At 38.6% G+C, this 15,463-nt stretch overlaps 1 protein-coding gene and 1 long non-coding RNA gene across 4 annotated transcripts in view; one reads left to right on the plus strand and one right to left on the minus strand.

Annotated features, from left to right (window-relative positions):
- The window catches only part of lnx2b (ligand of numb-protein X 2b), a 36,026-nt gene that overhangs the window by 10,301 nt on the left and 10,262 nt on the right, over window positions 1-15,463 (plus strand). Inside the window, exons 1-5 of one of the 3 annotated variants that reach the window (XM_058797198.1) lie at window positions 4,505-4,668; window positions 9,688-10,241; window positions 11,501-11,691; window positions 12,786-12,982; window positions 14,956-15,357. In XM_058797198.1, the coding sequence (XP_058653181.1) occupies window positions 9,847-10,241; window positions 11,501-11,691; window positions 12,786-12,982; window positions 14,956-15,357 (1,185 nt within the window). In that variant the 5' untranslated portion in view covers window positions 4,505-4,668; window positions 9,688-9,846. Of the gene's footprint in view, window positions 1-4,504; window positions 4,669-8,111; window positions 8,299-9,687; window positions 10,242-11,500; window positions 11,692-12,785; window positions 12,983-14,955; window positions 15,358-15,463 lie in introns of those variants that run through there. The other 2 variants (XM_058797199.1, XM_058797200.1) reach the window with 2 other exon arrangements.
- On the minus strand, window positions 274-4,567 carry LOC131552955 (uncharacterized). The gene is made up of 3 exons (XR_009274086.1): window positions 4,442-4,567; window positions 2,756-2,851; window positions 274-396 (listed from the first exon to the last, which is right to left on the minus strand). It is a non-coding gene; the product is annotated as an uncharacterized LOC131552955 (long non-coding RNA).

A 15,463-nucleotide genomic window follows, 5' to 3' on the forward strand; every position in this document is an offset into this window, starting at 1 on the left:
CGTCTGTGCTGTCTGCACATCCATAAATGCATAAATGTTCAGTCAGGCTGACTTTGAAATACACTTGAGGACCTACTGGGTGGGGGAAAAAAAGAAAAAGTATGAGCTCTATTCAGCTGAAATTTTAATGGTAGAAAAATTATACAATATTGGATGAAAATCAGCTAAGGAGAAAGATCAACATTTTCAAATTTATAGCATAATAAACAATAAATTACATGAATCACTTCACAGAGTGACTGAGAGTTTACATAACGTGCTCAGATTTACAATGTTGAATTAACCCCCCTGTTAACCCTAATGGGCTCTTCTATGTAACTGTGAAGACACAGGTCAGTCTGGTCTCTTTCTCTTGTTCCAAGGCCTTATTGGACTGTGAAGAATGAAACCCCTTCTCTGTTGATAAGAAGAGGAAAGGCTAAAGTGCTTAAAGGCATGGTATACAGAGTTTTGGTACTTTGATGGAGGCCGAGTGAAGAAGGAGGGGAGGTATATCGGCTGATAAAGATCACCATGGGTCTTTGATCTTTAAGAAACTGATAAGATGTTACCAAGTGGCATGCTGGGTGGACAAGCAAGCCCACATGACAGGTACAAACAAGCAAACACAGCCCCAGAGGTGATGTCTGCAAGGAGAGCCAGATAGCTACAAGAGGAATGGCAGATGGGCAATTAGCCATTTCGCTTTGGAGTGAAGTGGAGTGAAAAGTTAACACAGCACACTTGCCTCACTGAGCAAAGTACTTTAAATTTATATTAGATATGTTATGGATGAGTAGAGAGCATTATTTATGACTTAAAACAATGGAGATCATGGTTCCATTTACCTAATGGAAATAATCTAACTTCCTTTTTAGCAAAATCAACTTTCTCAGAACTTAAGGGCAAAGTAAGAACATGCTTCACCAAAATAGCACACTGAAATGAAGATTTTAAATACATTTGCGCAATTTGATGGCTGAAGATTGTTAAAGTGACACTCGAATGTCAAACGTAGCGGGGGTGGGCTGTGTCTGTGTGCTCCCTAGGCACTGATTTAGGGCCTGCATGTGGATGCCAGACAGAGCCTGAAGTCTGGGGGTGCAAGCTGCAGCCTGAAACAGATGCCTGGCTGTCTGGTCGAGGGAGGAGGGGGGTCTGTATTGAATAAGATGTGGGGAACTGCCTGTGGAGTTAATGTGCTTTCATTGGTCCTCCTAGCAACAGAGCTGTAATATTCTCTGCACCTGCACCAGGTCTGTAAGTGTGCATGTTAAGAGAAGGATGCAGGATGTTACAGTGGATATATATCTGTGAGTACACATGTGTATAGGTAATTATGTAGATTGGCTTGGACTCATTATATAGTGACAGGAAAGAGGTCATACACAAATTACATCAGTGATAATTAAATAATCTAGCAAAGACTTTTCTCTTTCGATGACAATGCACTCTTGCAATCCACACACGTAAAACTATAAGAAAAACATGCTTTGTATTACTAAAAAAGTTTTAAAATAAAATAAATCCAGCTATGGACTGGCCATCAGTTGAGGACAACCAATGAATAGAATAGAATAGAATTGTCAGGGTTATGGACCTGTCTGTGTTGTGTTTTGCTCCCCATGTGTTCACTGTGACCCAGTTTCTGTCTCCTGTTGATTGTTGATTTGATTCCAGGTGTGTCTCCTTTCATCCCTCATTATCCTGTGTTTAAAAGCCCCAGTCCATTCAGTTAGTGTTTGTCTGTTCTGAACGTCTTCCCATGTGTTCCTGTGTTTCCTACGGTCCCTGAGTGTTTGGATTAACAAAGACTGTGTTATCGAAGAGCTCCTCGTTTCCTCATTCCTGGCTTCCCTAGTGAATCGTGACAAGAATTGAATAGAAGATAAAATAAAATAACGAATAATAAATGGACTGGTTATCCATCCAGGACAAGTCTGGAAATGAATGGATAAAATGAAATAAATAAATAAAATAAATAAAAGGACTGGTCATCTATCCAGGACTAGCAGTCTGGAAATGAAATGAAATGAAATGAAATAAAATAATCTGTAATGGACTGGCCATTCATCCAGGACAAGTGGATTGGAAAATGAATGAATGGATGAATCAAATCAAATCTGTGGTGGATTGACCGTTTGACCATGACAAGAAGTTTGGAAAAGGTATAAACAAAATAAAATAAAATCTTTACATTAAGAGTTCAGTCTTAAGCATTGAGTCTAATTCCTGTTCATGGCCCAACGACAAGGACAATTAAAAGAATTAAGACGTAAGAGCCTTCATTATCAGTTCCCTCCTACAGACATCAAAAGACACATACAGTGAGAGTGCAGCTGCCCTGGTGGTGTGACTTTCTTCTCTCACACTGCTGTTTGTGTTGAGGATGTTTACCGATCCCAGGAAAGACAAACAGGTTCATTCTTATTTGTAGGAGTTGTGCTCAAACAGAGGAGCCAATAGGACTGATTCAGCAAAAGGGTCAGTCTGTTACTCATTGTTGCCATTGTTGTTTTTCGTTTCCTTTCACGTTGGCTGTGTCTTCATACACACAGACGTTCCCGTCAACAGCCAGGGTCACAATTGGAATGTTTTAGAATACAGTGGCTATACTAATGCAGGAAAATTCATTTCTGTTGTATTCACATTTGATGAATTGTATTGTACCATTATCAGATCCAACTATGGTTATAAATGCCAATCAGTTTATAGATAAAATAAAGACTGAAGGATTTTAAAAAATATTATTTCTTCTACAAGTTACATAACTTACCACAGCCGCAATGACAAGCTTTCACTGCAAGTCATCCATCGTGAGTGTAAACATCTGGGGACAGCTGCACAAATGTGGCACTCGCACAGCTGATCTCTGCAAAAGAAAACAATTTTTTTTAGCTTGCTTTTGATAAATCAATTTAACTTACATGATGTTTGTACATCACTCTGTGTATTGTTGCTGAACAACTGTACAAGCTCACACAACAACATTTTGTACCAATTACACATATAAAAAACATTTATATGATTCACTGCAAAACCAGCGTTTGTTTGTCATAATGCCTGTAGGTTTGACCTTGATACTTTTCTAATGACTGTAATTTCTAATGGACACTACAGTTTTTTGAGGAATGAACAACATTATGTAACAAAGAACAGTGATTGGTTCGATCAGCAATAGTCTTTGTCTGCGCTGGACTTAAAGGAGTATAAATCACAGAGGGAACAAGCCTCAGCGCAGAGGTTTTATGAGGGGAGACTTCCCTTGCATCCTGCAGGGGGTAGAAGCCGACGCTGTTCAAGTGTCAAAGACCTTTTAACTGGCAGGATCACAAACAAAGAATTATTACTTTATTGGACATAATTTAGGAAGACTTTTTTGCACTCACCCTGATTTCTAGTAGGAGAGAATAATTGACACGTAAGAGTTATTCTCTTAAAATTATAGTTATTATCAAAAGTTTAATTTGAGATATACTCCTGCTGGGTTGTCGGTTGATGAAAACCGCTCAGAGAATATAGCAAAGGTCCTTGCAATTAATTTGTTAATTATGCATCCATAAAACAATTGTACACATGAACTGTTTGAACGAGGACACTTAACAATTGGACAAGTGCATTATACTAAAACGAATGATGTCTGAAATGAAGTGTTGTCTGAATTCAAACTATTGTCAAAACATGTGGAGAATGCACAATATTCATAGCTACAGTCATACAGAAGACAAATAAGATGGCCTTGCAGATTAACCAAAGCCACATAAATAAATCCATTAAGATTTTGTGCATGGGAGACTGGGGGTAGGTCTAGTTGTCACACACTTTTTAGAATTAGAGTAACATTAGGAAATTACATTTTAAACTTAAAATAAAAATGTCAGTATCATTTTTGTTCTAACAGTTTAGAAAACAGGTGAGCATAATAAAACTAACAGGAAAACATTCAAACAAGTGTCAAAATGAAGAAAGTTTTTAACTGAACTGTGTTCTCAGGATGAGGGTGTTTGATATAAATGTAAAGTCACAATCTTATTGGGTCAGTTGTGCGTTTTATAGCCTATTTAGTATGTTTAGGTCTATTGTTTCTGTATTGTATATTGATTGGTAGGCAGACACACACTGTCTCAACACTGTATCTTAAATTTTTGGCCAAAACAATGTTTTGATAATTTTGTTTTCCATTTTCCTTTTCCCGTTTCATGATTTTCTTTGTATTTCATAAATATTTTAACGTTTAGATACTGTTTCTGTGGCAACTTACCCCATACAGTGTGACAAGCCCAGCACTGCAGGGGCAATAACTTACTGTGCATTGTATACACTTTATAAAAAAAAAAAAATTAATTAATTAAAAAACCTTTTTAAAAAAACGTATATTTCACAAATGCAGTATTTTCCCCGCGTTACACATCTTTGCACCTGCACGCCGCGCGCTGAGTCCAAAGGTGAATTTGTTCTCTACCTGCGCAAACTTCCTGTTGAAAGCGTCAGATCCGACTTGTTTGCCTGAAACTCATGCTGGTCGCGTCGCCTACGGTTTATTAATACCTGCCGTGTTGCCCAGTTATTAAAACACGGGAAAGGAAATGATGAGATGCTCATATTTTGGAGATGAGACGAAGTGAAGACGGTTTATGTTTTATATTTCGACCACGTCTTTGTTTTATTACTTCCGGAAAATCCTCACAGGTAAGACTAGTTTCGGTCTTGAGCGCGAAATATCCAGCGCGTCTATTTTCTTACATATGACACCAATCTAACAATATTTGCTTTAACTTCTTCTGTAAACTACCGTGGTTGCCTTATTGTCATTGAATGTGAATAAATGAAGGTTAAAAGGACGGTAAAGCGAACATTACACCGCTTCTTTCATAGGTCACCTCGAACACATTGTAGGTGTTTTTATCAGGTTGGGCACGTTGTGAATATAAAGATAAAGCTGAGTTAAACAAAGAAACACATGCGTTATTTGTATTTCTGCTTTGACCAACATGCAATTCAAGGGCACTCGGTTGTCCAGGTTACCATCAGAGTGATTGATGAATGATTTATGGCTTCTTCTTTCTCGTGTGTCACATCTACCTGCAACGTGTAGGTCAGACCGATTTAAAAAGGTTAGAAAAGTCAAATAATTTATAGGCCTATGTGATGATATTTGGTATTAGTAAGTAAAAAATGTTGTATGTTTTTAAAGTATGCTGTTAATATTAGTCTGAGACTCCATGAAAAGGTTAAAGTTACCCCCCCCTAGAGAAGGTGGAGTCTCCTTTCAGAATAAACAACTGCAACAGACCTCCAAAAGTAAACAAATATGATTCATACTTTTTGTGTCCCATTCTTCTGGTTGTTTGCTTGTGGTGTGTATTATTTAGATGGCTTGTTTATTCCCATAGAAGAGAAAGTGTGTTGTTCAAACTTGTTCTAACATTAAATGAATCATTCAGTCAGAAAATTACAATTCTGTGGTTATTTACTTCTAGTGTTATTTCTGTCTTGTACACTCTCAGAAGTAAAGGTACAAAAGCTGTCACTGGGGCGGTACCTTTTCAAAAGGTACACTTTTGTACCTATTAACTTCAAATATGTTCACTTTAAGTACTATGTATCTTTAAGGTACCAAAATGGACCTTTTAGGTACAAACATGTACCTTTTGAAAACTTACTGCCCCAGTGACAGCTTTTGTACCTTTATTTCTGAGAGTGTATAGTATTACTTTCTTCTTCCGTGGAACACAAAACAAGATGTTGACAGCGTACTGATGAGATGAAAGTGAATGGTGACTGAAGCTGTCATTATGTCGTCTTATTCCTTTTGTGTTCCACAGTAAATGATGAAACTGTATTTATTTTTGGGTGAACTGTCTCTTTAAGGCCTGAAATGTTGATTGGAGGCAGTGCAAGTATTAATGGTTAGAGCAGACAATGTTTAATCGGCCTTCTTGCTTGTTTCTGTTGACTTGGAGGGTAGTAAAGAAAAACCCAGGTGACTATACAGAAGTATATTTTCATGTTTTCCAAACTTAGTCATTCTGTCGGGGCTGTGCCATTGCTCGTGTATTCATTCTATAAGGGTGTGTCTGAGGGAATGATTCATGGCCCCTGCTTGTGTAGGTGAGAGCGTTTCAGACTGGGTGTTCACGTTTTCTTTGATTTACCATTTGTTCTGTAGGCGGTGGACAGGACAGGAATAGTGCTAATTTATGACATCAGCACCCTGATAATCCTAACATCTGGAAACACTATATATGGACTTTGAAACAGTCAATGTTCAGTGACTGTTTAGCACACAAACAGGTAAATGACACATTGTGTACTCAGGGAGGTATGTGGATTTAGATTTGTTAGGTTTTGTAGTGGAGTTCAACCTTGAGAGGTTCACAAACTCTACATCATTACGGGACAGGAGAGATTGACAAGCTGCTTGTCTCCAGTGTGTAAGATACTCCCAAGAGGCTGTGGGGTGAGTCCATCTATCTTAGCCAGGGTCATAGTGGACAAGTGGGGAAGTAATTCTAGCAAAACACATCACTGAGCCCTACGTTTTGGTGTTTTAGAATGTTTATCAAGGCTGCTCTTAGTTGGTGGTGTTTAGTAAAGCACTTTAACTATTTACTGTGCATATTTACTTTCATTGAAGGGTCTCAAATCATATCTTATGATGAGAATATTGTTTTATATTATATATTCAGTTGGTATCATTCAGTGCACCACAGTTGCGCCCTGGAATTGAAGTCATCAATTCGTTTTTTCTACAGTGTGTAATATTAAACTTGCATGGGCTGCACCAATATTACAATTCTGGTAGGTTATTTTCATGTTATGGCCGATATTAACATTCTGTACTGTTTTGTCTCTAAAACAGTAATTAAACCTAACATCAGGTATTTTAAATACTGTAAGTGAATTTATGCATCAGAGCGTGATAATGTACAGTATGAAAATAGGATATTTTGGTATTAGCAAAAAATGACATTTAGCAGTGTTACTAAATTATTTTGTTCAATAGTGTTTTTAAAGCTTAACTTTAAGTGAGTGTTAGATGATGGGAAAGATAATGTTATTGTTAAAATAGTAGAATTATATATCAATATTTACTCATAGATAGATAGATAGATAGATATGAAGAGTTCAGATGCAAAAGCTTCTTAGTGCCATTTGAAATGTTCTTCTAAAATGAGCATTTTTCTCAGGCTCCTATGTGTAGGTTCGGTAATTTCACTTTAATGGCAATGAATAGGTTATTTTCATTGCCATTAAAGTGAAATAGCTGAACATAAACAGAGGATCCTAAGAAAAATGCTAATTTTAGAAGAAACTTTCAGACGGTACTTGCATCTGAACTCTTTATATATATATATATATATATGTGTGTGTGTGTGTATCAGGGGTTTTCAAATCTGGCTACGGGGACCCCCAGGGTCCACAAGAGAGAGTCTGTGGAAAAGTTTACATAAAACAATGTTGAAAATATAAATAACAAAAATAATATTAAACAAAATAAATCCTGAAAAACTAATTATATTTTTAACATTAGAGTACTATAGATTGAAAAAAGTGTAATAGAACATTAAATATTTGGCAAATAAAATTGTACACATGTATAATATAAAATTTTAACATTATAAATTGGGTCTTTATACATAGATGTGAGGATGAGAGTTCCTTAATCATATTCAATAATATTGGGGGTCTGTTGCATCTAAAAGTTTGAAAACCCCTAATATGTATTATCTGTTAGACCAATCCCCCCACCACCACCACCTTACAGTTATAAATTAATTCTACTTGACTTGCCACTGATTTAAAATGCAGTGCAAATAATTTTTTGGAGGGTTGTGAATCACTGATTTTGTGTTAATTATTACGCTTGCTAGGTTATGTCCAGCATATGAAGGAGGTCAGTGAGTAAGAGAAATATGTCCTGCTTGACCTCAGACAACAACACACACACACACACGCATAACTCACTGTGTAATTGGCCAGAGGTTGAGCTTGATTCTTAGAATGCTCTGCCTGCACTAGTACCACATCAGCAGTCTACACTCCCCCTCATCCTCCGTCACACACACACGCTCTCAACCCCTCCTCCTGGGTCGACACAGCCGGACTCTGAACGCTTCCCTCCAGTCTGTTGAGGTCCCCTTTAACTGCATGTCCTTGCATACACACACTCACACGCACAAACACACTGTGTCCCTAGTTGAGATGACGGGCTCTGGTTTCAGTCAGGCTGCAGGCGGCCAGCGCAGCTGTTGGGCTTGAGTTTCTTGTTTTCATGCAGTGGCTGCTGGGAGTCTGACTGCACTGCCAGCATCTGAGGTGGGTTGGAATAATGATTGAGATTTATTACCTCACATTCATGGCGGACACTGTGTTTGTTTTGCTCATCCATTGAAGTGTCGTTGGTAATTGTTTCATTGCATTGTGTTATTAACTGTTTGAATTGAATCAGTGGTAGTTTTGGTGTAGTGTTGTCATTATGTATTTATGGTATTCTAAACGAGAATTTTTTATAGTGTTATTATGAGGGTCACTGACATATGAATACCCACAATAAATAAAAAGAAGAATCTAATTTAAAAAACATGCACTAAATTGATGTTGGTTTTTCAAGATTTTTTTCAATAAATTTAGCTTTTACTTGCACTTTGAATACATGTGACTACACATTTTAATCTTTTGTTTTTTCAAGTTAAATATATTATTCAAGGTAAGGATGTAATGATTCACTCAACTCACGATTTGATTCGATTCACGATTTTGATTTCTCATGTTTTTTTAACAAGATGAGATTCAAGACAAATTATACAGGAATTGAAAAGGTGTCCTTTTATAAGGCTAGTGCTGCACGTTTCTTTGTGAAATTGAAATATAAAAAAACTAAATTAAAATTTTAAAACAAACCCCAAATCAAATAAATAAGTTACACAAATAAAATAAATCTCTTCATATGAACAAACTAAGGCTTTGTCTGTGCTCTTTCCATTTAAAATTAGAGGCAACCACTGCATTTTAATCATGATCTAAACAATGATGCAGCATACATACAGCATGAGCAGTTACCCCAGTTGTATCGCGGTTTGTTTAGCATCTCAAACGATTTGAATCTTCACACATTTTAATCGATTGTCAACCGGCTCGCGGTTCCTTGTTACATCCCTAATTCAAGGTTAAATTTATTTTTTGTTGTTATTACTTCATAATAATATTATTGAATTATTAATTCAATTAAGTTTTCAGGGAGTCGGACCACATGACATCTTGAATGTAGTATATTTAAGGTTATGATACACAAGGTTTCACTGTAGATGGATTTAGCAGAGATTATGTGGCTCACAGAGGGAAGTGGCCCATTACTGATCGGGCATGAAATCATTAACAACAAGCTTGTAATTTCTACACTATTCATTCTGAATTCTTGAGTTCTTTTTTTCTGGGCAGCTACTTTGTTCACCCTAGTAGGTGAGTTTTGACTGCTGCCCTCCTGTCATTTCACAGAGCTTAACCCATTTAATGACTTTAACAGTGATAGTTAGCCAAACTCAGATTGCTTTTGTGGGAGGAAACTCATGGAAAGGATACAGCTGCAGCCCTCTTCCCATATTGTTGTGGTTAAGTGGATCCATGTCATTTCCTGTCCAGCAGGCATGAGCCAAAAAAAGAATGCTTGACGTGAGCTTCAGTTTTCTTTGTTCTCTTTTCCAACAGAAACTTGGGTGTAGATGAAGCAGCTAGCAGTTTGCTCTCTTTCTGGATTGGAAATATTTGATTGCTTCTCATCTGATGAAGCTGATGTAGAGTTTGCAAGCTGAGAAAGCGGCATAAGCTCTCCAGCCCTGCGGACATCCAGCTTAACTTCTTCAGGCCATGACGGAGCCCAAGGCATCTCCACCGGCGGGTGGCGTAACGTGGGCGCGGGTGTGTAAGGAATGTGGACAGTGTCATGATGGTCGGGACAGTCACCTGTTTGAATATCAGGACGAGGTGGATGACGAGCTGGTGTGCCACATCTGCCTCCAGCCTCTGTTGCAGCCCATGGACACACCATGTGGCCACACGTACTGCTTCCACTGCCTAAGCAACTTCCTGCATGACCAGGACTTCTGCCCCGTCGACCGCCAGAGGCTTCTGCTACAACAATGCCGTGCCTCCAGCCTGCTGGTGCGCAACCTGCTGGACAAACTGGCCGTGCTGTGCCCGTTCCGCGGCGAGTGCCAGCAGAACATGCAACGCTGTGAGCTGCAGCCCCATCTTCACAACAGGTTAGTGCGTACCACCAAGGAAATGTTTACCTATCACTAGGGCAACATAGCATAAAGTCGAAGAGATGTAGACATAGATATCATTCTGAAGAAATGAAATTAAATCAGTTATGAGAAGTCGGTGGATAAATATGCACATGTAGCCATTAAGAAAGCTGCTGAGAAATTTGTGGAATTCCACTTATCCAGGTTTCATGTGAACACAGAGATTTGAGAGAGCTGAGCAGGATTAAAGAATAGACATGAGTGGACCGTATGACCGACTACTGAAAGAACAGGGTGACTCTCTTTTACATAATGGAGTTAATTAGGAATCACATGAGTGATTACTATAGAATGTGTGCAGATAGTTCAGCCTCGTCACCTCTGCCAGGAATGCGTGGGAGTTGACGTGTTTAATTTTTGCCTGTTTAGTTAAAGGATTTAAGTGGTATTAAGTGTTTAACCCCGCTCACAATTGTTTAGTTGCACAAACTTATAGTTTCTGCAGTTCAGTATAAAATATATAATTCACTAAATGGTTGATTCACTGAATCCAAAGTCATAGTATATGATATAGGTGATATGTTATGCAAACAAGGAAAAAGCCCCTGGGAATAAAACCCATGACTTTGGTGTTATTTGCTCTACTGTTTAAAATATTGGAACACTGCATGGAATGACCCTGTGCCTCAGCGTTCATCTCCCTTACATGGATTTTCTTTCTGCCATTTTATCATATTTTTATCTTCTGTGATGTAAAGCATGGTCTAAAGGTTGTTTGGTTGATAGTTCACGTGGTCAGAGACAGCCCAATGTAAACACAGAGAGAGCAGCTGTGGGATGGGGAGGGAGGTGTTGACATAGTGAAACCAAGACTAGACCTGATTCTGCTCCTTTTTTTTTTTTTGACCTGTACCATCTCCATCCCTGCAATGCAGCAGAAAAGCCTGTTTGGGTCTTCATCTGCATAGCTCCTCTTTTTTCCGTACTGATAATTCACACTCCCTGAGCATGTTCATCTTTAATAGATAAATGCTATGTAGCTTTGCACTGAACCGATTAAGCATTGATTTGTTTTTCGCTGCTGTTTTCTGCTGACTCCTGAATATGGCAGATCCAGAGCAGTAGTCAGCATTGGTGCATGTTTAGGATATTTTTAGTTACTGTTGCTGCCATCTGGTAATGAATGTCTTGTAGGTTAATTAACAGCAGACCACTGAGTAATGATGCAGAAGTTGACTCTCTGACTCAGTGTGCTCCAATTCTCTCTTTCTCAGATGTCCTGCATTCAGACGACTCAGGGAAGAGGCGGAGAGAAAAAAGAGACCCTCCTGGAATGAGTTAAAGGGAAGCAAATCAGATGGAGATTTAGCTGATGCCAAGTCTACCCCAATCGCACGCACAGGTCAACTCAGTGGACCCTCAGAACCTGGACTGGTCAATCCGGCCTTTGAAGAGGGTGAAGATGGTATAGCAGCACTTTCTGTTTTTCTTGCACTCTAACAAATATTATTACAAAACCCAGTGAGCGTTAGCAGATCCATGTCTAAGAATTTATGATATTCCAAATTTAATGACAATCAGGAGTATGTGCATAATTTTATGGAATATCGGTACCAAAATGGTTATCAGATAATATTGCAGGGTTTTTTTTTTTTTTTGGTCAGTATTGGATATTTAATTGTTCATGCATATTTCCCCTCCCCTAGATTAGCTTTGCTGTCATCTAACACCCACTTAAACATAATCTTTAACATTCTGTTGCAAACACACAATAACACAACAAATAAATATCATAATAAATATAAAATGTTTCATTTTATGTAGCATTCTATAGCATTTAAAATGATTTTAGCATTTAGTGTTTTATTTTTAATGAATTTAGGTAAAATAATACATGTAATGTTGGAAAATAATTATTGGTTTATTGGTAATGACTAAAAATTCAATATTGCTGTCTCTTTATCTCTTTTTCTGTACTGTATACCACCTGGTGGGGGGGGGGGGGGGGGGTTGGTGAATTACAGTTGTAACATATTTTGATTTCTGGTAGTTCAGGAGTAAAGGTGAGAAGAGTGTAGCACAGACGGTGAAAAGCTGAGGAAATTGATTTGCAGCTGTGTTTACTTTTAGGTAAACCAAAACAGAGGGAATCTTTCATGTGGCCCTTAATGTTGTGAGTAGATGGCTGAGGAGTGTCAGGATATTATTAATATTGCATCAAAATAAATTATGGCATTAAAACCAACAATCGTCACTGTCTGAGAACATGAACACTCATGGGGATTCACATCAACGTTTTTCTGATTAAAGCTCCAAAACACCTGGGGGGAGTCTGGATCTGTCATCTGGATTAATGAAAATGCTGTTAGTCATAAAGTCACTTAGCAACTCTCTCAATATCTTATGGGAATATTACATCATACATTTATGTGCTTCCCTAAATAAATGACTCATTCCAAAGCTGCCAAGAGCAAACTGCTTGTGTTAATGTCATATGTTGAACTACTTAGTTTTTAAGCATTTGTAAGTCAGGTTCCTGATGGTCTTTTGGTTTCCCAGACACCCCTCTGAGGTCCAGTCTTGTGGCAGAGGCCACTGTGGTGGAGCTGTTTCGAGAGGATCCAGACGAGGATCTGGGATTGCGTATAGTAGGAGGGAAGGACACACCCTTGGGCAACATCGTCATTCAGGAGATTGTGCGTGATTCACTGGCTGCACGGGATGGCAAGCTGGCTCCTGGAGATCATATTCTAGAGGTGAGGCATATCTCAGCTCGCCATGCCATTATGTTTGTTTTAGATTGTCAATCGCTATGGATTTGAACCCATTAGATGTTTTCAACTGGCTTTATCTTTCTGAATCTGTCTTTCTATCCAGTTCTCATGTTGTCAATGTGCACACCCCAGCGTCATTGTGTTTACATTGCAGTCACATCCCTGGATAAAGGTCATAAGACCCTGCTTTCCCAAATGTCAGGAAATTTCCATTGGCTGGCACATTATTGACCATATAAAAATGTAGCTATTTTCAGTTGAGTAGACAAATTATGTCATAGGACATGTATCAAAATAGGTTTAGTTCAATACATGTCCAATAGAACTGACCCACTTTTCACAAGTTTTCACTAATTGGCCATATTTAGCTTATTTACAGTTTGTTTGTGTAGTTCCAGAATGGAAGATGGGGAAGAGAGTCATTCTTATATTAAATTAGAAAATTCAGATTTCATTGAGACTGATTTCAGATAGACATTAAAGGGGCACTCAGTAGTTCTTTAGCTAATGTTAGCATCACTGTTCTTTGTGTTCTTTTATGTACCGATACCACAGCGGTGTTAGATTTTGCACTGCCACCTATCGATGTGGATCAGGATTTTATTACAATGACACTAGTCAGTTTTAGAGCATGGTCTACTAGTACACAGTAATTAATTCCTTTATCTGTCCCAGCAAAATAGAAGCAACTTGGTCTGTCATCATTTCATCATTTCATTTCATCAGTCATTTCAACACGGCGAAATACATAATTAAAACACTTTGTACAGTCTTCATCCTGTGCGAGTAACACTATTCAGATGACTCTTCTATTTTAACATGTAAATAAACTACAGAATTCACCTTTAAAAAGCTCAGTTAAACAGTAATGCTTCTCAATTACAATTCGGATCAGTTAAGGAAATTTACATTCTTGTTCCCACAATCCTCTACGCTCTCCTAGGATTTCTGCTCCTGGCCGTCCTGGAATACAATGCCTTAGTAAAGCGAACCAGCACGACTGGCTTCACATTCAAATTCAACCTTGAGTTTTAATGAATGCCTCCAGCTCGTCTTCTCTGAGATCATATATATGGAAATCTGAATGAGGTCAACCGTCAACCCTAGAATGATCTGTATCCCAAGTGGAGCTTCTTTGACTTTTTTTAGGGAACTAAGGCCTGTAAAGAGATCTGTCGATGGCTTAGATATCTTATTTCTTGAAATGGGATCTCTCTTTTCCCCTTCTGGTTCAACACAGCATTGATTATCACAAAGGGCTGTTCCAAGCCTCAGGCAGGAAGATTTTCTCTCTCTTTTTTTGGGTCCAGAAGCATAAATAACAGCATTATTTTAGGATCTTTTAATATGGTGTTCTTTAGAAAGAACAAAGCGTACTGGTTGAAACTTAAATAAAGGTTAGACATTAACCTGAATTCCCACATTCAAGGCAATGCTTTCACTTCATGAAGGAAGACCAAGTACAGACTTTAACTCCTGTTTTAGTGTTGTTTTAGCTTTTTAACATGACTCATAATGAACCTGAATGGCTCTCCAAGTGATCTTCATAGGTGTTAGGTGTAAATTTGGTGGAATTGGAAAATCACCTAATCTATTTTCTAAATGCATCTTTTTTAACTTATTGCAAATGATTGTTCCATACATGTTTCAAAATGAACTTGTAATATATAAAACTAACTAGATCTTCCAGTGAAACAACAGACTTATCTCTGGTGGCATATACCAGATTTCTCCAATCATTCAACACGCATAAACCCCATCCCTTTCGTTAGCATGCATTTAGAGCTACCTCCACACAAACAATAAATGGTGGACAGAACCAAGTCCATGTCTTACATTATTTTTTCTGTATTTGGTAATCTGTTTTACTTGGCTGTACGACACAATATGGAAGAAAAGATCTATGACTACTTTCATTGCATTGCAACATCATACTAATAGTATGATCTCTGCAGGTCAATGATGTCAGTTTGGCATCCATCCCCCACAATCGTGCCATCGCTGTGCTTCGGCAGTCATGTTCCCGTGTCAGGCTAACTGTCATGCAGGAGAAGGGCTTCAAGCCCCGGCCTGAGCATCTTGCTCAACCCTCAGCTTCTCCCCCGTCACAATCACCCAATCCCAACCAGAACCACGGCACCATCATCCAGGTCACCCTGGTAAAGCGTGAGCGCTCTGAGCCGCTGGGCATCAAACTCATCCGTAAGTCTGAGGAGCCAGGAGTCTTCATCCTGGACCTGCTTCCTGGGGGACTGGCTGCCAAAGATGGCAAACTGAGGAACAATGATAAAGTGCTGGGCATCAACGGACAGGACCTGAGACATGGCACCCCAGAGAGCGCAGCTCAGATCATACAGGTACAGATGGACAGCCAGGCACAGACAGAATTGCTTCAGAGAGAAAAAGTGGATGTCTCAAACTACTATTAATACAATCTGTTACTTTTAAACACTAGATTGAGAT

The sequence above is a fragment of the Onychostoma macrolepis genome, chromosome 14 (genome assembly GCF_012432095.1).
Source record: "Onychostoma macrolepis isolate SWU-2019 chromosome 14, ASM1243209v1, whole genome shotgun sequence".
Taxonomy (NCBI): Eukaryota; Metazoa; Chordata; class Actinopteri; order Cypriniformes; family Cyprinidae; genus Onychostoma; species Onychostoma macrolepis.